The 21,858-nt window shown below is 41.7% G+C and overlaps 2 protein-coding genes across 2 annotated transcripts in view; one reads left to right on the forward strand and one right to left on the reverse strand.

Moving 5' to 3' along the window:
• LOC109477313 (zinc finger C3H1 domain-containing protein-like) overlaps nucleotides 1-9,809 on the reverse strand; it is a 13,844-nt gene extending 4,035 nt beyond the window's left edge. The window contains exons 1-16 of the mRNA XM_019778476.1: nucleotides 9,448-9,809; nucleotides 8,643-8,821; nucleotides 7,794-8,067; nucleotides 7,176-7,386; nucleotides 6,681-6,903; nucleotides 6,394-6,487; nucleotides 5,858-6,074; nucleotides 5,236-5,380; nucleotides 4,521-4,627; nucleotides 3,787-3,912; nucleotides 3,235-3,384; nucleotides 2,658-2,789; nucleotides 2,109-2,159; nucleotides 1,867-2,023; nucleotides 1,160-1,442; nucleotides 607-712 (exon numbers count right to left, since the gene is read on the reverse strand). Coding sequence (XP_019634035.1) covers nucleotides 607-712; nucleotides 1,160-1,442; nucleotides 1,867-2,023; nucleotides 2,109-2,159; nucleotides 2,658-2,789; nucleotides 3,235-3,384; nucleotides 3,787-3,912; nucleotides 4,521-4,627; nucleotides 5,236-5,380; nucleotides 5,858-6,074; nucleotides 6,394-6,487; nucleotides 6,681-6,903; nucleotides 7,176-7,386; nucleotides 7,794-8,067; nucleotides 8,643-8,821; nucleotides 9,448-9,809 — 2,817 coding nt within the window. The remainder of the gene's footprint in view (nucleotides 1-606; nucleotides 713-1,159; nucleotides 1,443-1,866; nucleotides 2,024-2,108; nucleotides 2,160-2,657; nucleotides 2,790-3,234; nucleotides 3,385-3,786; nucleotides 3,913-4,520; nucleotides 4,628-5,235; nucleotides 5,381-5,857; nucleotides 6,075-6,393; nucleotides 6,488-6,680; nucleotides 6,904-7,175; nucleotides 7,387-7,793; nucleotides 8,068-8,642; nucleotides 8,822-9,447) is intronic.
• Nucleotides 9,810-10,144: 335 nt separating this feature from the next.
• LOC109477632 (RNA-binding protein 28-like) lies at nucleotides 10,145-21,320 on the forward strand. The gene is made up of 21 exons (XM_019778979.1): nucleotides 10,145-10,293; nucleotides 10,720-10,768; nucleotides 11,143-11,291; nucleotides 11,698-11,800; nucleotides 12,219-12,450; nucleotides 12,742-12,817; nucleotides 13,009-13,101; nucleotides 13,448-13,624; nucleotides 13,655-13,732; nucleotides 14,021-14,096; nucleotides 14,515-14,624; nucleotides 14,968-15,029; nucleotides 15,753-15,891; nucleotides 16,345-16,409; nucleotides 16,829-16,984; nucleotides 17,595-17,744; nucleotides 18,147-18,224; nucleotides 18,476-18,579; nucleotides 18,997-19,171; nucleotides 19,456-19,575; nucleotides 20,037-21,320. The coding sequence occupies exons 1-21, from the start codon at nucleotides 10,158-10,160 to the stop codon at nucleotides 20,181-20,183; spliced, it is 2,475 nt and encodes an 824-aa protein (XP_019634538.1). The 5' UTR covers nucleotides 10,145-10,157; the 3' UTR covers nucleotides 20,184-21,320.
• Nucleotides 21,321-21,858: the final 538 nt, after the last annotated feature.

Genomic DNA, 21,858 nt, shown 5'->3' on the forward strand with positions numbered 1-21,858 from the left:
TAATGTTTGTGTGTAGCGTTGACCTACACGTACTAGTACTAGTTTTACGTAATTAAAGTAAGACAAAATATGACACAATCTTGTGCTTCCTGAATAAAGAATTTATTTCTTGAAAAGCATTTGTGTTTTAGTTGTTATTGTAGCAGCGTCTGTGTGTAGCATGCTGTGAGATGTATGAGGTTCTGTATGGTGTGGTAATGTATCGTAAGTTCTAGCGCTAACGGGGAAGGGGGAGGGGGGCGAAAGACGAATTAGTGTTAGCGGTATTGATGAATTCACGGTACAGAAGTGACCGTGAAAACCGTGAACATATCAGTATCGTTAAAAAATCAGTAATTACAGTAATCATCTATAATTATCAGTAACTTATTGCATCTAATGGTCCAATATACATGTACAAAAAGCAAATACATGTACTCATACAAAATGATTGGTTTACATGGACTACCCTAAAGAATTACTATCCTATTTCTGATAATATCATATTTAAAATATTAACTTTATATTTCCAGATTTCATATCCATGCAAGAATTTTCTCCTTACTTGTACAGTGAATCAAACAGTCTCTATAAAATCCTAAGGTTACAGATGAACTTTGCCCTGACCTTTAGCTTCTGCACTTTGACCTCTGCTGACCTGACGGTGCCCTCCTTGATGCTGACCTGTCTGGAGAGTTCAGCCAGAAGCCGCTGGTCTTTCCTCACGGAATCACTGTGGAGGTAACCATTACAGGGTCAATTTAAAGTGCGCATGACACCAAAATCTGATTGTAGTTGACATAACTAGTTACCCGGCTAACAGACTACAGTAAATATACATGGTTCTGTAACATTGTACATTGCAAATTTCAATGCCCCTCCTCGGAAAAGTCACCACAAGGCAATCCTGGCAGATTATTTGCATCTCTACATTTTATTTTTGCATTTCTGTATTTTTTCCTGAGCTGACGTCACGGAGACCCAGTGACATCAGCTCAGGAAAAAATACAGAAATGTAAAAATAAAATGTAGAGATGCAAAAAGAGATGCCCATTGAGGGCGATTGTGAAGCTTGCTTTGGTAAATGCACTTTTGGAAGGCCATACAAACTCAATGTCTCAGACATAATGATTAAAACAAACTTCACGTGAATGTATAGTTTTGATATGTAAGTTCTTACCTGTGTTTTTCCACTCTCCCTTCCCAGTCTGCAACATTTTTCTCAAGAAGCCGCTGTCTTAACTCTTCCTCCTTAGACAGGTCTTCTCCTTTCTCTTCTGTCTCCTTAACCTCTCCAGGTGCTGAGTCAGAGTTCTTGGGAAGACTGATGTCTTGAAGTTGTGGCTTGTCTTGAGGAGTTTGTTCCTCCTGCGGCGTGGTGTCTTTAAGACTCGTGTCGTCATCACGAGTCTCGACGTCAGAAACAGAAGGAGACGCAGCAGCACTGGAGGGCTGAGAGCCTGCTGGAGGGAGGGGGGAATTATGTGAGATTTCCTGAAGTTTGTTAGTACTTTAGAATATGTATTTGCTTTTGTTACCAATGGGTGAAAAAAAGTGCATATGCACCCAATGTTTCCAGTCCTTAGGCCACACCAATTTAATTTGTTGGTTGGTTCACAGATTGCCTGCTTTATTTTTTTCTGATTTGCAAAAAAAAAAAACCATTGAATCAACTCCAAAATACGAGTTATATTTTCGCCCTGTCACTTCATATTTTTTCTGAAAAAAAATCTGAGAACCAAGAAATCAAACTGGTGTGGCCCAAAGTGTGAACAACTTCTTCACCTTCCAGGCAACTGATATATTGTATCAGAACGGAATCTAGGACGAGCAATAAAAAGTCATTGATGTTTTCACTAGTGAAGGTTCAAAGAAAAGAAACCTCACCTTCCAGCCTTGTCCTCTCCCTGCGAGCGATCTCCTCCTTCAGTCTGCGGTACTCCTGTTGTTTCTCCAGGTCAAGTTTCACCAGAGCCTCGGGAGTCTTTGGCACAGGAGGGGCCTTCTGAGTCTGGGGAGGGGGGCTGGGTTTAGCTTTGGCAGCCTGGAACAACATTGTTGTCAAATTACAAACATGGGAAAAAAGCAGTCATGAACAGAACAAACGTCAGTCAACAAATCACAAAAACCGGAGGGGCCTTCTGAGTCTGGGGAGGGGGGCTGGGCTTAGCTTTAGCAGCCTGGAACAACATTGTGGTGTAATTACAAAGTTAATAACAATGACAATGAAGTCTATTGCATATTCAAAAGGGAGCTAAATGCAGTATGTTACATGTAGTTACAACTAAACAACAGGAAGACGTATAGTGCTATCAACTATCTATATCTTCTTCTCTCTTCTTGAGACATTTGTACTTGTAGACAAATTTACAGAGTTTTTCCTATACATTATGGTTAACTGAAGCCATTATATGTAAGATCATGTCATCCTTTGTTAGATCTACATGTACATATTGTGGAGGTAAACATAAAAATGTTCCAGTTTGCTGTCCAATGTTATCGAAAATTTGGAGGTACTTGTATTTACCTTTATAAAAACGTCACTTATTGCGGAATATTCTACTAACTGAAAAATGCTAACAGTTTTTCCACTCTAACCGCTACACTAGCCCTCGGGCATGGCTTTGCAACTCAAACTTTTTTGTCAACAAAAATAATTTTCTAAATTCTACACTCACATCAGCGTCTCTTCTCGCAGCCTTCAGCATGTCGTCCAGCCACGATGATCCGGCAGACTTCGCCCCCTCCTCCTCTTCACTCTCATCAGAGTCCTCCCCAAGGTTGAACACAACGGGACCGTGCACAGGGATCTGGGAAAGCACAACAGATTCATGATTGGGAAACATTCAACACATACTAAAACATTGAACTTTAGTCCAACACAAAGAAGGTTTTCACTAAGTACCTAATACCAGCCCTGAAAAGAACAAGAAATACATGTAGCCAAGGATTGAGGTGTTCAAAAACTCATTCCTAGAACTATCACAGAGTGGAACTCGCTTTCACCAAGACTAGTACTGTAACAGTATATTAGTAAATAGCTTTAAACAATGTTTAGAGTTATATGCTCGAGGGTTAGGTGTAACAAGTGGTTCGGCGTTATGTAGCCAGCTGCCGCCGCACGGCATGCCTACGAAGCTGGTGTGTTAGTGTTACGCCAAAGGGCAGTTATACCGGCTAATAGTATACAGATACGGATACAGAATTTAAACATATTTTCCTCCTGTAAAGGTAAATATATACAGCAGTACTGACCATGTGAATGGGCTGTGGCCCCCTGGTTTGTTGTTGTCTCCTGACTGTATAACTGGAGGGCTGTGTCAGCTGGCCGTCTCTGCTCGGTGAGTTACCCTCAAACGGGGAACCTTCTCTTGGACTGGACGTCTTAAGGAACGTCACCACGTCCTGAAGATTTGGTGGGATTTAATGTGGAGTAAGTGAATTTTACAGTTGTTTGCTAAATGACGACCAAATTTACATGTAATTGTGTATTTTATAGGCTGATACTTTTGTAAATAGCCTAACAATTCAGCCCTCCAATAATGGCTGCCAGGAGGCTTGTATATCTTTTTGCTGATAAGAACTATTAAACCAGTGTACTACTAATAAACTAACGACTACATGTACATTGGGGAATGCACTGAGATGTCAGAAAATCTACCCAACTCCTGCTTACATGCACATAGCTTGTACTTTAGATGGTGTGTTGTGCTTAAAGGTGATTTACCAGTTAGTAAATCACTGAAATTCTAACAACAGATATGAAGTCAAAACACAGATGAAATTATTCTTAGAAGTCCTTCTCACCTCCTTCCGAGCCCTTCTGCTGGCCAGAGATCTTAAGACTTCTCCTCTCAGGGCCTCCAAGTCTTCATCATCATCATCTTCATCTTCCTCCTCACCTGGTTTTTCTCCACCTGTTACATCTGAGGGCTGGAGAACAGATTCAGGTAAAGTTAAAGTCCTTCCCGCAACCATTAGCATGGTCACATATGGTGGCGCCCATCTCCGTTTTGTAGCCCTTGGGCCACACAGTCGTGCAATCACTACAGCAGGGGGCTAGTCCACTGGTAGTGGTGTGTGTTTAACTCCCAACTCCCATACACACAGGCCACTACAGCAGGGGGCTAGTCCACTGGTAGTGGTGTGTGTTTAACTCCCAACTCCCATACACACAGGCCACTACAGCAGGGGGCTAGTCCACTGGTAGCGGTGTGTGTTTAACTGACATACTCTTTCTCGAATGCTGAGTGCTAAGCAGAGAAAGCAGTTTTTGTGGTCACTTCTGTACTGCAAAGTTATCATTACTGTTAACAAATGATTCACTGACTCCCTTTCTTCTGTACCTGTCGCCACCGTGAACGTATAATTCCGTTAACATGTCCATTTTTCTCAGACTATGAACTTTTTTGGATTGCTAGAGATCACCAAATTCTAATAAGACAAAAAAGATCATCAGTTCTGTACCTACGTAGCTACCGACCTTAATTTTTTTCAGGACTGAAACAGTAAACACAACACCTTTTTTTAATAGGCCTCACCTCAGGAGGAGGGGGTAGTTCCGGGGGGGCCTCCAGCGGCAGGGGGGGTACGAAGGGCAGGTCGGGGGGGAGTCCTGGGAACAGGAACGCTTCTTTCTTCAGCACACCTTTGGATAAAAAGGAACAAAGTCTCGTTAGCATACTGGAATAGCTGTTAGGCTAACGATCCTGTATTGGGTATGGGGTTACATGTACTGTACGTAGTATCGATTGATAACTGATAAGTGACCAGCAAGAAAACTTTCAAACACTGCACAACATTTTTATTTATTATACAATGTCATATAGCAGTGGAAAACCTTTGCCAAACATTATGCTGCCCCAATGGCGGACTAAGCTGTATGGGAGAGAGTGAGTAAGTCATAAAGTGAGTGAGTTACGTATGTACAAGATATGAAATGTATACTAGTATACAGCATATTCTTGAGTTGTAACAGTTAATGTAGTACTTGTTTAAGATTATGGGTGAACCAAAAAATCTTTTTTTGTACCCAATTTTTTTTAGGTTAGAGCACCTTATTCCCAAAAATTAATTTCAAGCTCTGGACTACATTATGCAAGAAGATAGTTAGGTATGACATGACTTTAGGCACCAAATGTTAAATACAATATACCTAGAGACACAATTGACCCTATATGTACTGTGCGCAAACCGGCACCAAGAGACCACGTCTAGTGAGATATTACTAGACAAAGACAATAACAACGTGACTACCTGGAGACTCGTCGTTACTGTCCACATCCATGGAGACCTCCTCATAGTTATCCTGCAGGTCAGTGGGGAGGGGGGCAGCAGACGGGGGGCGGGTGGAACTCTCGGCTGAACGGGAACGCCGACGACGCTCTTCTTCCTGCTTCGGCTGGGAGAATAGCATACAATACACTTGTTACAGATTAGATTTTAGATTATCATCATTAGTGCATATTGAATTAGATGAGAATAGATGAAGTGCCTACTGTTGCTAAGAACAACACAATTCAGACACATGTCTGCAAGTTGTTTTAACATAGATTGAATTGAACAGAAGTCTTCCAGATCACCTCAGAACAATCAGTCATGTACCGTCTACATTTAAAACACTCATCAAAGACAGACTGAAAGTGCAAACACAAACAGGGTTACATGTTTATACAACTGGTAAATTGAAGAATGATTTACTATATGAAGCATTGTATATTGTGTACTCAAATTTAATGTAATGTGTACGGCATAATTCTTGATCTTATGTGCATATTATGTATATCTTACTTAAGATAAGACTCCAGGAGTAGTGTATACGTATATATGTACTGCCACTAATAGTAATGGAGGACTTTGAAACAGTAAAACAACTCACATGAGGACTGCCATCCCGAGCCTCCGTCACAAACTCCATGAAGCGTTTGTACTGCTCTGCGTGGTTGCCAAGGTTACGGATGCGGGCTGCTTCGGTCCGTCGCGTCCTCTCTCGTTCCTCCTCCTCCTCCAGCTGCTGCAGCATCCGCAGCTCGTCCCGCTTCCGTTTGCTCGGGCGGCCGCGTTTACGCTTCGATCTGGCCTGTCTACCTGGGTCCCTGGTAGGCATTGGCAAAAAATAATGACAAATGTGTTTCCTGTTTCAGTCCTAAAAAATTAGGGTCTGTGGGTACGGATTACTCTCACTCACTCACTCGCCCACTCACTCAGTCTCTAACTCATTCACTCACTCACTTACTCTGCACCGCATGCTCCAGGGAGTGTAGTGCCTCTCCAAGTTTACTTCCAGCCAGTTCTGAGTATCTTTTTTTCTTTCTTATTGGCAATCTCTAGTGAGACTTTATACAATACTGTGTAGTTGAAAACCTATACTACTGCGGTCTTGGAGCATTATGAATAGTTAGAACATTAAGTTACCTGTAGATATTAAAGGGAGAATGGGCAGGCTGGCGCGAGGCTATGGCAGGGGGTTTGGAGGGGTGTGGTTTCCTCCCACTGCTCTTTGTCACACCTGTAGGGCAAAGAAAAAAATTTAACTCTGTGCTGCAATATAAAGTGTCCAGGCCGTGCAAGATGTGCTGCATGACAAACAAGATGGGAGAGAGCAAATACAACAGTTGTACCTCCAATTAGCAGACTTTAAAAACAAACTGTTAACACCACTTTAATAGCAGATATTTAGATATTATCAGTAGTTGACTGACTTTTCTTGGGTGGACTCCCCCCAGGTTGGCTGCTGGCCGTGACCTTGTCCTGGTCAGGTTTGAAGGTCGTCTCCCTGCCCTGGGGAGAAGGCTCCGTCCCGTCGTCCTGCCCGTCCTCGGTGTCTGTCCTGTCCCGCCGAGCCTTCGCGGCCGACTCCAGCGCGATCAGACGCAGCTGCAGCTCCATCAACTCCTCATCATCATCATCTGAGCCTTCAGCTGCCTGTAACCATGGTAAAATGGGTCAGGTAACCATGGCAACACGGGTCAGGTAACCATGGTAACACAGGTCAGGTAACCATGGCAACATGGGCCATGTAACTGTGGCAACAGATGGTTCATGTTACCATGGAAACAGATGGGTCATGTAACTAACTATGGCAACACGGGTCATGTAACCATGGCAACATGGTATCATATTTCATTACTATGGCAACAAAGACTCAGATTACACTGGTCACATTGGACTGACCTGGATAGCTACTTTCCACCCACCTTTTTCTCCTGTTGTGTATCTGCTTCATGTTTGGTGTCGGCTTTAGAGCTCGCCTTGCTCGATCCTGACTTCGACCTGGACCTTGACCTGCGCTTGCCCTTTGACTCCTGACCCTCGTCCTTAGGGCTGGTGTCCCTGGAGGTTTTCTCCTCGCGAGTGTACTTATCCAGATCCCACTCACGGATACCCATCTTCTCAAGCTTCTCTTTCCTGTCAGTTAATCAATCAATCTTTCAATCACCTACATGTAAATCACCTTGCTGCCTAAAAGTAAAACCCTAACCAATAGATCTACAGATTTTGAATTGGTAGCAAAACGACTGTACTTTAGAGTATAGCATTTAGTACATAGCATTTACTACATGACTATGGTCTATCCATTGTAAGAAAGCACATACAAAAAAAAATCTTATATTCTATTGCTCAGAAAACACAAATGTATACAAACACCTGGTGTTTTACGTTGAAGGGCGGTTATACCAGCTATACAGATACAGATCTTTTTTAAGTGTATAATATATTTTCTTTTGATTTATGAATTTAAATTTTAAATAAAGATTAATTTAAAAACATGCATCTTTTTTAAGAAACAACAATAAAGGGTTAAAAAACATTACCGTTCTATCTCCTCTAGCTGTGACCTGATGCGTCTGTAGTTCTGCAGCAGGTCGCTGTACTGTTCCGTGTCCCCTGCCTGTTCCTGTCGACGAACCGCCCCCTCGTTAGCACCCAGCCCTAACGACGACATGGACGATATCGTCATGGAAACGTCCCGCGGGGTCACGGTGGGAAGCATGTTGGGATTGTTGGGTTGTTTGTTGAAGTATTTTTTCATCCAGGGCAGCCAGGGTTCCGCCTCATGGAGGGGCTGGTCTGGGCGGTTCCGCAGACCTGGTGGTATAGTCAAGGATTCTGCACCAAATACTCAAGTACTAGGTAGGCATTTCGTCGGTCTTACAAGACCATAAAAGAACTTCTACACAATGTACTGATTCTTGGTTTTGTGCTTAGAACGTCTCCGTCACAGCTTTTCTTATCCCCCCCCCCTACCTCCGTATAAGCCTTTCTTAACTTCCTCTCTCCAGATTTTTCTGTTTGTTGCAAGTGTCTCCCATGTGTTAATAAAGTACTACTAAGTAAATAACCTGACAACATCAATTCATAGTTCATACCTCTTGCAGTAGAGCTACATATATACATTATACCTGTTGTGTGTGCCAGTACAGTACCGCAAAAATTGACTAGGTAGCTAGTCTAGAGGTCCAAAATACCCAATCACTTTAGTACCGGTACATACATATATATACATCTTTGTCACATTTCAGTAATGCTTTAAGAGTTAGAACTTTTAACATTGACATGTGTAGTAGACGACATTTAGTGCAAAACACAGGAACAATGTATACAAGTATATATTATAATGAGCTTCCTTGGAGTTGGATGTTAAAAAAGTTTTTCAAGGATACGAGAGCTCCTCCTTGTTGGTTCCCTGGGTTCACGCAGAGGGTCAAAGTTCTTCTGACCGCCCCTGCCGCCACCCCGGCCGCCCCGCTGTGACCCCTGACCCCGGCCGCCTCGCTGCGACCCCTGACCCCGCCCGCGACCTCGGAAGACCTTTCCTTTGCCCATGTGGTGGGGAGGGGGGCTGGAAATCAGAATACATGTATGGTGTTATATGAATGAAGACATTTGCTGTGAAAACAAAAACTGATGCGTATGCGGTATGGTTTAGTTCAAGCAAGGAGGCTCAATCTGCCTTGGTTCAAGCAATCAGAGTAAATACATGTGCAGAATGTTGACATGTTATGCTGAAGGGTGCTAGACCACCAGATACAGATAACTACAGATAATCTGAAACTGATTAGCCTAGAAAAATTTGCATATGCCAAACAGATGATGTGACCTGTAATCTGTTAAACATAATGTTAAAATAACATTACAGGAAATCTTCGAATCCTTGAATAACTCACTCAATCAGTCTTTTGGCAATTTACTAGTCATCATTATCCAACTAAAATATATTTTCTCGTATCCATCTACCATTATGTTCCAAATTTATATGTCGGTAATGTCCTTGATTGTACACTTGTAGGAGGATATATATTTGTGCTTACATTACAACTTTTTTGTATATGTTGGCTGCTTTTTTTTCTGTATTTCAAAAGTTTTAGAAGATGTTCTGTAGTTTTGTCCTGTCTAAAAAAAAACAACGTTACAGAGATCAGAAATTCCTTAGCTGATTAGTTCCAGATGGACTGCACAGTGACCTACCCGAGGTTCCCACCAGGAAGGTTCATGGCCCCGTGGAAGCTGACGCCCTCGGGCGCGAACCCTCGGCCTCTTCTGCTCAACAGATCCCGAAAGCGCCACTCCCCGGGCGAGTCCGGCTGGTCCCTCGGCGGCGGCAGGAAGCCCGAGGCCCCGCGGGGAGGACCGTAGCGACCCCGGTCCCGACGGAAGTCCACCCTCAGCGGGCCGGGGGGGAACTCGCCATCGGGCGGCAACCCGAAACCGTCTGCGTTCCCGAGAAAAGACACCGTCCTCTCGACATTTTCCTCGTCATCGTCGATCTCACCTTCTTCTAGAACCTCCCCTTCTTCTATAGACGAGCCTTTGTCGTCTTCTAAGTCCATTTTGGGGGCGAAATTCCGGACAAAATTTCACAAAGTTCTGAATCTGAGTGTCCGTCCGTCCATTTTTTTTCTCACGATCGTCCTATTCTCGAGAAGTCTCGCGAGAGCTGGCAACTCCGCGAGATTTTCAAGGTCATGAACTTATAAATAGGGGACGTTCCGTTATATTATTTTCACTACAAAAACATTGTTTTTCACGTGTCTCAAACTAAGAAGATAAAAACACCAAGTTTTCTCACATTTTTATGATCATTTGATGTAAAACATCCGCGACATTAGTTTCACAGCGCTCACCTAAAACGCTAATAGAATATCCCGCTCACCTTTGACCTACAGCTGAGAAAAAACATGGCAGACTCCGACGAAAAATCTAGCAGAACACTTTTCGTGCGAAACCTTCCTTTTACCGCCACTAACGGCACGTTAGAGGAGATCTTCAGCGACGCGGGGCCGATCAAGGAATGTTTCGTCGTCAGAGAGCCAGGTTTGTGTCATTATGCGAAGGTTTAGGAGAAATTATGGTGAAGTTTTGAGCGCTATTTAAGTTTGAGCAAGTTCCACATGAGGTGCAAGTCAACACGTGGGTTTCTATATAGCTATAGTACGTCCATTTGGGCGATTTGAAGTTTATATATTTGTCACTTCCAAGGAGTTTGTATCCCTAGTAGCCTTTACACCTGTGCTTATAGGACAATGAAGTTCAAATTAGATGATTATTGCTTCTCTCCTAGGGCGTATAAAGTATCAAGTTTGGTTGTTATAAACGTCTAGAATCAGTTTAATGAAAAGACCATATTATGTATGGTTTTAGAATGATTTTTAGTGTGTTATGCAGGTTTGTGCAATACATGTAGCTACAATGAAAACTGTGCCTCAGAATGAAATCAAACTCCCCTGTTCCCTCCTTCAGGTGTGACTGACAAATGCAGAGGGTTTGGATTCGTCACATTTGCCCTGCGGTAAGTTTCCTCAGTCTTACATCAACATGGAATCTTGTATTTGTATTCTTTATTTGCACATAAGTAAATGCTAAATAAAGAAAAATACTATAACAATGTTTTTTTTCTGTCACTTAGATGTTAATAATATGCAGCATACTATATTTCGGGTCATCATCGACTACGGTGGTCGAACATCACTACTATAAATTCGATAAATTTAACATCTTTTCATACATAAACCTACGACAATATTTGGGTGCACTGGTGCACCTACAGAAAAGCAGTTGGGTGCACAGCTGCAAATTTGGGTGCCTAAGGTGCACATGCACCCAGTATTTCCAGCCCTGATATGTATGGATGAAATATATTGTTTTTCCTACAATGTCTCCCAGAGAGGATGCAGTGAAGGCTCGAGCCCAGCCAGTAATGGTCCAGGGGAGGAAGGTCCTTGTGTCGTTTGCAGACAAGAAACCCAAGAAGAGAAAAAAGGAGGAACAGACTGAACAGGAGGGAGAGGATAAACAGACATCCAGTCCAGAAGGTTTGTAGATTTTGGTTAAGGTGATTAAACAGTTCTGTCCATGAATAGTTTCATCAGATTGGTAAGTTGCAGAATATAGAGACTCTTTTCACACAACCAAGACTAAGACTTAGTATTTTATTAAAAATGACAAAAATCTTGGGGAAAATATAAAAACACATCCTAAGGATCATCACTAACACTGTGGGAAATTGTGATTTTAAATGCTTGAAAATCTAAAATTTGCCTCTGGTCCCCCTAGATTGCAAGTACTCTCCTACCACATCTATGCCTGAACCTGGGATGACAAAAAAATTCAGAGCTAGCTAAAGCCCTGCTTCACGCTACTGGTAACTAAACCAGATGTATCTATAGCTACTAAAGGTACTACTAGTAACTTGTATTGTTCTACTTGTAGCCCCACCAGACAAGAAGAAGAGGCGAGTAGAACACAGCACAGCCGGCAGGGTTATCGTCTTAAAGAACCTGCCGGCCAAGGTCAAGGAGGAGAAGATACAGAAACTGGTCAGGTAAGGTCAAACATGACATTGTGTAAGTCTTTCAGTAGGGCCTCTGGTGTACCTGGTGTGTACTATACCATAGTGATCACCGATACTCTGCAACTCAAAGTCATGACTACTGAGCTTATATATCACAGAATGTTTTTAGGGAAGTCTGAGAACATTCAACATAGAATTATATGCTTATGGATTTGTAAGGACTTCAATCATCATCATTCTGTGTCTTTGTTTCATTTTGTCTGACCCTTCCTCAGTGTCCGGTATTCTAACTTAAGTATGAATAAGACTGTGGTATGACAGTAGTCATTGAAACGTTGATCTGATTCTCTGTGTAACCCTTGTGTTGGAATAAAGTTCAACATTTTACTATGATTACCACCAACACAGATGAACTTTCATGATAACACCCCATTTTTTTTTACTGCAGTAAGTATGAGGGAGTAGAAGAGGTAACGTTCCCAGCCCCAGATACAGACCAACCTTCCGCACTGGTCAGATTCTCCTCCAACACTCTGGCCAGGAAGGCTCTACCTGCACTCGGGTCATTAAAGGTTAAAAAGTCAGCACTCAAGGCTGTTCTACAGTCTAAGGACAACAAGACTCCATCTAAGAAATCTCTCAAGAAGTCCAGGATCATCGTCAGGAACTTGTCCTTCAAGGTTTGTGGAAGATCACTTCAATCAGTAAACCAGATATCTTCAATATGCTCCTTTCATGCCCTACTCAGATATCAGTGTAGGTTGGAAAATTCATATCTGAATCACTACAAAAGCGACACCATATTGTAAATAACTGACATATCTCCAGAATTACAGAAAGTAATAATACTCTCCTTATAAGAAAACACAATAGATCTGTGAGATAGTGTTGTCAGATGTTTTGTACTAATTTATAGAGAGTACATTTTGTTGTAAGTTTTTAAACATAGAATGCATATTTTCCCCCTCCAGTGTAGCAAGGAAGATCTCAGGAAAACTTTTGAGCAGTATGGAGAGATCACAGATGTTCACATACCCACTGTACAAGGTAGGTGACTTTGTTCTTTATCAGCAGTGCTGGCCATTTCTATGTCTGTATTTGTAATGGTTGGAGAGAGCCATAGATTTGCATGATAGTTTGTTCATGATATGTTGTACACCAGTCATATTATTTGAAGTACTTTTTGAAGTACTAGTATTAGTTCACAATGATAAGAGTGACTTTTGTGTCTATTACAGGAGGGAAGAAGCGAGGTTTTGGGTTTGTCCAGTTCACCAGTGTGTTTGAGGCTGCCAAAGCCGTGGCAGAGATGAACAGCAAACCTCTACACGGTGGGTGGGATCTATTTATTTGTTTGTTTGGTATTAAGATTTAATATGTTTGTGGAAGGATTGACATAACAGGTGACTATCACCTTTTCAAGATGTCAAACCTGATACAAACTAAGCCACATTTGGATTGCGTTCTTGCAAAAGCGCCACCTACATCGGCTACATATAGCGGTGAGAAGCAGAACTCCAGTCAGAAGCTCTGAGGAACGTGTCTGATAGACACCGAAACGTCAGCAAGGTAAATAGTCTGGTAAAAGTAAAAGAAAACTCTTGTATCCTGCTTTCTCATTATCTGGATGTCTCGCCAACATTTGCTATATGGTTGATTGTTCTTTTCTCCTTCCAGGAAGGCCCGTTGCTGTGGACTATGCTGTGGCAAAAAATAGATACGAGTCAGCAAAAACAGCTGCAGACAGACAGGAACCAGAGGATGGAGACTCAGGTGATGATGACGATGATGATGATGATGACAGTGGTACAGAGGAGGAAGAGGAGACAGGAGAAGAACAGGAGGAGGATGGCAGTGAGGATGATGATGATGATGATAGTGAAGATGATGGTGAAGAAGATGAGGAGGAGGAGGAGGAGGAGGATAGTGATGATTTTTCTGATGATGAAGATGATGAAAAAGGTGGGTGATGTTTTGACTGATTGAACACATTCATGTATATCTACTTCTATATGGTGACCAGCAGCTCCAACTCTGTACTGATACTTCAACTTGCTACATAATATAATCTGCTACAGCACAAGTTGCATGTACGATATATCATGGTGACAGTCATCTGGCCCAGGTCATTGACTTTATTTGTTTTGAGAAAAAAAGAAGACTGTCAAAATTTCTGTCCTAAGAACTTTTTTATGATATCTTATATGATGTAATGCTGCTATAATTCTTTTTCCCTGTTCTTCTTTTTAGTAGACAAGAAATCCAAGACCCCCAAGCCCTTCAGAGAAAGCACAGATGTCCAGCAGGGCAAGACTGTTTTCATCAGGTAAGGTTTGAGGTGGCATATGCCATCTTGTGTTCAGGTGTATATATACAATATATGTTAGGGTAGAAACTCTGTCCTGCTACATAATGTAACCCAACACCACAGGGTGTCTGCTGCAGCACCAGTTACCATGGTGACAGACATCTAGTCCAAGCCATTGATACATGTGTTTGAGAGAAGGAAGAAGAGGAGGAAACAGAGCAAAAACTATATATTTTCCTTCTGCGAAAGTAAACATAAATATACATACTTTTTTGACAAAATATCTATACAAAAACACACAACGAAAGTTCAGCTACCCTCTATATAATTTTTATAAATATACATTGTATATTTTTCTTCTGCAAAGGTAAACATACATTTGTGATTATGACAAAAATGTGTGTCTAACTCTTAGCTGAAATATCCCCTTCTCCAGGAACCTTTCGTATGACTCCCTGGAAGAGGATGTGGAGGAACTGTTTCTGCAGTTTGGAGGCATCAAATACTGTAAACTGGTGATGGACCCAAACACCGAGCACTCCAGGGGTGAGGTCTAGTCTGTGGTACACAATCTCTCACTGTCACACTGTGTGCTGGTCTTATGCTGATGGCAATGTGGTCCTGTGGTTACTGTTGTTGACTAAATCTAAATTTTACTACTACTGTACATGTATTTTTCAGCTAGTGTAGCCAGCCTGATGGTGATGTGCAATGTTTTGAATTAAATTGTCCCCTAAGGTGTTATCATCAAAGTCCAGAAAAATTCACCATATTACACTTATTTTTACATATACAGTATTTCAATGCCATGATGAACAGTAGATTGAATTAGACACATACTGTATTGCAAGCAAATGTTGACTGTGTTGTGTTTTGCTTGCCTGTACAGGTACAGCGTTTGTTCAGTTTGACTCCAAAGAAGCAGCAGAGAAGTGTGTACAACAGGCAACCGTGAGTATGCTAGTACAGAGGAAAAGCTTTATTTAGGCTACAGACATAACAGAATTACAGCAACCTTCATATATATATATATATATATATATATATATATATATATATATATATATATATATATATATGTATGTATGTATGTATGTATGTATGTATGTATGTATGTAAAGTGCCTTTCCCAAGGGCACAAGATCGGTGACACGGGTGGGGTTCGAACCCACAACCTCTGGGGTGTGAGCCGAACGCGCTACCGACTGCGCCACACGACCCCACATATATATATAAGGACTTTTTATTAAGATACAAACAAGATAAAAATAAACAAATTGTAAAATTCTACTTTTGGTTACTAAAATCATAAGGTCTAACATAGGTAAATCTGTACATGTAGTTGTATCATCTAAATTTCTGTTACAGGTAGTAATGTTTTTAGGTTTGGATCTCTGGTGGCAAATTTGCTGCAGTACTTAATACAGTCCCTAGGTGGCATTTCAGAGTGGGGCATTTGTCAGCTGAACAACTTTTTATTGAATCACAAAGTAAGCAGTTTTTCTACGATCCCAGTCCCACTGCTGATACGAATCAGTCCAACCTTTACAGAAAAATGGACTTTTAGATAAGGAGTGGACCTTTGAGCCTTGTGGGGGGGGGGGTCTTCTGAACCCACCCCTTGCTGTTTATACTGTTGATCCATTTTGATCCATCCCACTTTTCTCCACGCAGACCGAAGGTTTGAGCCTGGCCGGCCGCAGACTGACTGTCAGCATCGCAGTGTCCAGACAACAGGCACAGAAACTGGCCGACGACAAGAAGGAGAAGAAACCAACCGACAAGAGAAACCTGTACCTGGCCAGGGAAGGCTGTAAGGATGTTTTTAGGAAAATAATTTTGAGGCCTAGAAAAAAATGTTCTGTTGCCTTTTTCCTGGCCTACCCTCGAAAAAACTGTTGACCCTAGCCTTTTTTTGTGAACCCTGCAAGGGACATAAATATTTAGAGCTGATCAACCTTTTCTAGCTTTATCACCTGAGTGATGGGAGGGGTGTAAGGATGGGCTCTTTCAGTTTTTAGTACTGTGATTCACTTTATGTTCGCAGTCTGATAACAATGGACATGTTCACGGACCTATATGCTCAAGGAAGTCACAGTAATGATACATTTGCAGTACAGAAGTGACTGCAAAAACTGCGAACATAAAAGTACTGCTCTGAGAAAGGTGTCTAGTAGACACCACAATGTAAGCAAGCTAGGAATAGTTCGGTTGTGTAAAAGAAAACTCCTATATCCAGTTTACACTTCTGTTGTCTGTTCACCAGTGATCCGGCCAGGCACCCAGGCAGCTGCAGGCCTGACAGAAAAGGACCTTGCCATGAGACAGAAGGTAAAAACATTGTAGAACCATACTAGTACAATATCGTAAACAGTACCACATCGGCAGAACGTATTGTGCCTGTGCAAATCTCCCATTTCTCACAGTTTTTGTTGTTTCAAGTTTATTTATTTGTTGGCTTTTTGGTCAACGTTGCATCAGACTTTTGCCTGTTGCAGACAATATCATTTCCGACGTAGCACTTAGAAACTACAGGAGTGTTAACCTTATATGCGTGAATACGACCTTATGATAAGTTATATGAGACGTTCTGCAGAAGTGCCATGCACAATACATTACGGGTTTCGCGCAGGTGCAGTATGTGTACGTCCTGCATTGTGAGAACTGTCACATGTATCTGTAAGTTGTACTGTTGTATTAAAGCAAAGATCTTAGATGTAACTTGACAACATCTTTGATTTCTTCCTCAGGTTGAGAAGATCAAGCGAGAAAAGTTGAAGAATCCGGCCATCTTCGTGTCAGACGTTCGACTGTGTGTGCGGAACATTCCACTCAACATGGGGGACAAAGACCTGCGCAGGCTGTACCTAAAAACTCTGGGGGACAAAAATGTCTACATCACAGAGGTAGGAAGTCTTAGAAAAATGATACATGCCAAGGTTTATCTTGAAAGTTCATCTGCGTTGATAGAAGTTTGATTTGATTTATTGAAATTGAAATTGCTAAAAGATACAATACTCATGGGCCACATAATATTATGCACAATATGTCAAATATACATCAATATGCACAATATATACAAATATACAATCTTAATATACTACCAATTCTATACTGGATTAGGCCACACCAATTTAATTTCTTGGTTAACGGATTCGCCCGCTTCGTTTTTTTCTGATTTGCAAATAAAAATAAAAATTCAGAATCAACTGCAAAATGCTCATATTTTGCCCTGAACAGTTGAAAACAGTCCCTTTTCGTCCTAGTTGTTACAGTTATTCCATCTTTCAATGCAATGGTATCGTTAAAAGTTCAAAATTCATTGTTTAAATTTTGAATCAGCCTGGTGTGTTGACTTCATGGCTCCTATTGTACCATTTTGGACCATAATAGGATGCCTGCGCCTGTTTTTATTTTAATTTTTTTTTGCCCGCCCGCTCCATTATTTATCTAGAAAAATCCGTTAACCAAGAAATTAAATTGGTGTGGCCTTACACCCCAATGTGTTCTCCACAGTCCAGAGTCATGCGTGACCTGAAGAATGTGAACAGTCAGGGTGTGGGGAAGTCTCGAGGCTACGGGTTCGTCACGTTCTCCCAACACGAGCACGCGCTACGGGCACTACGGGAAACCAACAACAACCCAAAACTTCTCCCAGATGGAAGGGTAAGTCCTGGGACTGGTTTTATTTTTACATGTATGTGTGGTAGAGGCTATTATTATAATAATACTTTTGTGCAAGCCATCTTTCAGAGGAAAGCATGTACTTTCTGATAACTTTGTCCTAGCAGCATGAAAAATCACACCAAATTTTAAGGGATCTTAGTTTAACAAAGTGGTTATATCATAGAACTACAAACTTGATGTATTCTACTAAGCACCCATTCAATAATGATGACAAAGATTAAATTCTTTCACTGAATTTCAGCTGAATGTTTTGTACAATATATTTAATTTTAGCTTTTGTGACTTTGTAATATACATCTGTAGGTTGTAAAGATCATGTATATATCAGTGACATTTGTTGTTTGATCCACCGACCACTAACTTGTTGTTTTCTTATTTCAGAGGCTGATTGTAGAGTTTTCTTTGGAGAACAAACTGGCCCTCAAGAAACAGGAGATGAGACTAGCCAAGGCTAAAGCTGTGAGATGCTAAGACTTATACTTTGCACTCCTTCTCTGCACTTTGTAAGAAAATGTTAGCATGGTATCATACATACAAAATTTGCAGCACCAGACAAATTTTACCTGCACAACTCAGAATTTAGGAAATATGGATCATACATGTACTGAAAACTGTTCTGAAACCATTGGTACTACTTCTTTTATACTTCATTGGGTCCAGAAACAGAGAATTCGTAGTTATTTTTACACCTTTACCTGTTGTTTTTTCAGGCACGGCAAGCTGCAGCAAAGGGCAGCAAAAAGCCAGAACCAGAGAGAAACGGCAGAAACAAACCTAACATCAACAAACCGACTCAACCCACGGCAGAAAACAGGTGCTCTAAATCGTACAATACTCTTCCAGATCATGTCAGAACATCTGTACCTTCCTCATTCAAAACGCTTATCAAAGACACACTGAAAGCATAAATGGACACAAATAGCATTAATATACAGAACTGGTATAGTAGTCAATTGAAGAAAGTATACATTGTGTACTGGAATCTAATATAATGTGTATGTCACGCGTGTGTGTGCGTGTGTGTGCGTGTCTGTGTGTGTGTGCGTGTCTGTGCGTGTGTGTGCGCGCGTGTGTGTGAGCGTGTGTGTGTGTGCGTGTGTGTGTTTGCGTGTGTGTGTGTGTGCATGTGCATGTGTGTGTGTGTGTATGCATGAGTACGTGCATGCATGCCTGCGTGTGTGTACATGTACTGTCACTAATGGAGGTCTTTCTACACAAAAACACTAAACAGCGGGCAGCCGACCCTGAGCAGGAAACAGAAGAGGAAACTGAGACAGCAGCAGCGGAGGGAGAAAATCCAGCAGGAGAAACTGGAAGGACTCGGAGGTTTGGACGTGTCCAATCTGCAGAGTGGGGTGAAGGCAGTTAGGGGAACAAAGGGACTCCCCTCACACTCAGGGCCAAAGGTCTGTATATCTATCTATATAGTATCTCTCTCTTTCTCTCTCTCTCTCTCTTTCTCTCTCTCTTTCTCTCCTCTCTCTCTCACTCTCACACTCACTCGCTTTCTCTCTTTCTCTTTCTTTCTCTCTCCTCTTTCTCTCTCTCCCTCTCCCTCTCTCCTCTCTCCTCTCTCTCACTCCCTATCTCTCTCTCCGTCTCCCTTTCTCTCTCTCTCCCCTCTCTCCCTCTCCCTCCCTCTCCCTCTCTCTCTCTCTCTCTCAAAATGTGTTATTTACATCATGTACAGGTGAGACAGAGGGACCGTGGTAAGGTTGTGCAGCAGACTGTGAAGAAGCCGAGACCTAAGAGTGGCCTGAACAAGACAAAACAACAACCACTACAGCAGGGCAGAGTAGGAGGAGGACAGGTAAGGCCACAACAATTAAAGTGTGGGGAAAGTCTTTGAAGGTTTAGAAGACAAAATAAAGAACCACTACAGCAGGTGAGTAATGAGGAGAGGGTGTTTCCTGTGGGCGTTTTTTTTAATTAAGGGGAGTTAGTCTTAAAAGTGAAAAGCATGCCATATAACACTAAACGTACCCTTCACTAAAGTCAATTTCTTACCTGTGTTGCATACACTACGATGAACTGTTGTAAAATAGGATAAAACTTGACTTAAGGATATATTCAGCATGATATGAATGTATGCTTTTCAATCTTAAGTTTAGCTGCCCTTTCAGTTTGTACTGTAGTGCTGAATAGCTTGATATTAACAATTCTAGACGCTTGCATACCAAATATTGAATCAAAATTATGGCAAAATCCTTGATTTTCACCTATATTATATTTACTAAGTGTGATGTCTAAGGCTCAAACCCTCCTCTCCAGACCCCTCCCCAGCAGTCCAGACGTTCCAACAAGACTGAGCGGAAGGAAGAGGCGAAGTTTGACCTCCTGGTGGACAGGTACAAGCAGAAACTGTTCGGCAAGGATTCGGGAAGTCAGATGAAGAAATCCAAATGGTTCAACGGATAATCTTAGATCTCAATCTTAATCCTAATCTTGAAGACACAACTGGTTGGGAAGGATTCTGGATCCGGAAGTCAGATTAAGAAATCCAAATGGTTCAACGGCTAATCTTACATCTTAGTCTTAATCCTAATTTTAGAGACACGGGAAAAACTGGTCGGGGAGGATTCTGGAAGTTCAAAATGGTTCAACGGCTAATCCTCAACATCTCAATCTTAATTTTAATCTTAAGTAAAGAAACATAATCTTAAGTTTAAGATTATTATCTCAAAAACACAGGGAGATGCTGTTTTGAGAAGGACTTGAATAAAGATGTAGAAGTCTAAATATGCAATTACAGAGAACCATGTACATGTAGGAGTCAATCCCCGTGTACATGAATGTGAGTTTATCAAACCTTACCAATCATATAAACTTGGTGTGTTATGCCTTAAGTCAGTTCACCTGTTATGCAACAAGGACAAACAAATTTGTTTCTTAACTTCTCCCGTCTTGAGCCCTTCTTTTCTTCTGTAGCGACACTTGCATGTTCTTGAGTCTTTTGTAAGAAACAAGAGACTAGCAGCTAAGATATCTTAAAGGTTAACAGGTTTGGTTGCCCCTAGACACAAACTAACGTGTTGGAATAATAATACTGGCTTCGTATGCGGACAGTCATTCCTAGAAACCTAAAGTCGGCGGGAGTGCGATTTTCCTTATTTGGCTAAAACTTCCAGCCAGCCTGCTCGCTAAAGGACTGTCTCCGCCTTGGAGTTGATCTCGTTTTGTCACGCGAGAATTAGAGGGATTTTGTCGCAAGGCTCGGTGTAAATCCCTAACCTATCGGGGAGGCTGTAGGGAGTAGGAAACGGACAACCTTGAACTTTATTTCTTCCCAAGGACCGGAACAAACAAAGGAATATACATGCAGCAATGTAACACAAAGTTAACATGTATTATGTATTGAAACATAGGAAACGATGTCAGGCACAGTAAACAGCACATTGAACCTTTAGGCTTAGTAGCGTGTAAATATCAATATATGAAACAAGAATCGCAATAACAGCTGTGAGATATGAAACAAACCTGTAGACCACGTATTTTGTAGGAATGGCATATAAATGTTGCTCTACCTAATTGAAGGTGAAAATGGGGAGGGGGGGGGGCAAAAACAAGACATAGGAACTACATGTACTACATAGGAAAATGCTCGGACTTCTTTTGTTAATAGCATCTGTAAAATGTATATCATCATATTCATAATCTAATGGCACATTAAATTTTTCCCGTCGGGTTCAGTTTATGTACTCACTCAGTAGAATAAACTTAACTTTGAACGTGTCGGAAACTGTAAAGCTCACACTTTCCTAGTTCACCCAAGGGACAGTAAGTTTCATACAAAAATAAATGAATAAAACCAAATAATCTGACTGCACGCGGGGCCGTGTTTACGTGCGTCAGCGCGCGGGAATAGATGGTCCTTCCGTGCCAAGCCGCCATTCAACTGCCGCGGGCTTTCTCAAGCACCGACACTCAACTAACACAAACATAGCCTGGCGGTCATTCTCTGATCTCCAAGCAGATCCTAGGGTGGCAAAAGACAGTATCAAATTGGCCACGCCGCATCCATTCGCCATAGACAGCATAGACAGCAAGAGACAAAGCAGGACGTATATATGTATATATATATAGAGAGAGAGGA

This window comes from Branchiostoma belcheri, unplaced genomic scaffold (assembly GCF_001625305.1).
Source record: "Branchiostoma belcheri isolate BF01 breed outbred unplaced genomic scaffold, Haploidv18h27 scaffold105, whole genome shotgun sequence".
Taxonomy (NCBI): Eukaryota; Metazoa; Chordata; class Leptocardii; order Amphioxiformes; family Branchiostomatidae; genus Branchiostoma; species Branchiostoma belcheri.

Coding starts and splice junctions, on each gene's coding strand:
- LOC109477632 (XM_019778979.1), top strand. CDS start 10,158: ATGGCAGACTCCGACGAAAAATCTAGCAGAACACTTTTCGTGCGAAAC. Junction 11,292..11,697: donor ACAGACATCCAGTCCAGAAG/GTTTGTAGATTT, acceptor TAGCCCCACCAG/ACAAGAAGAAGAGGCGAGTA. Junction 17,745..18,146: donor AACTTCTCCCAGATGGAAGG/GTAAGTCCTGGG, acceptor TTCTTATTTCAG/AGGCTGATTGTAGAGTTTTC.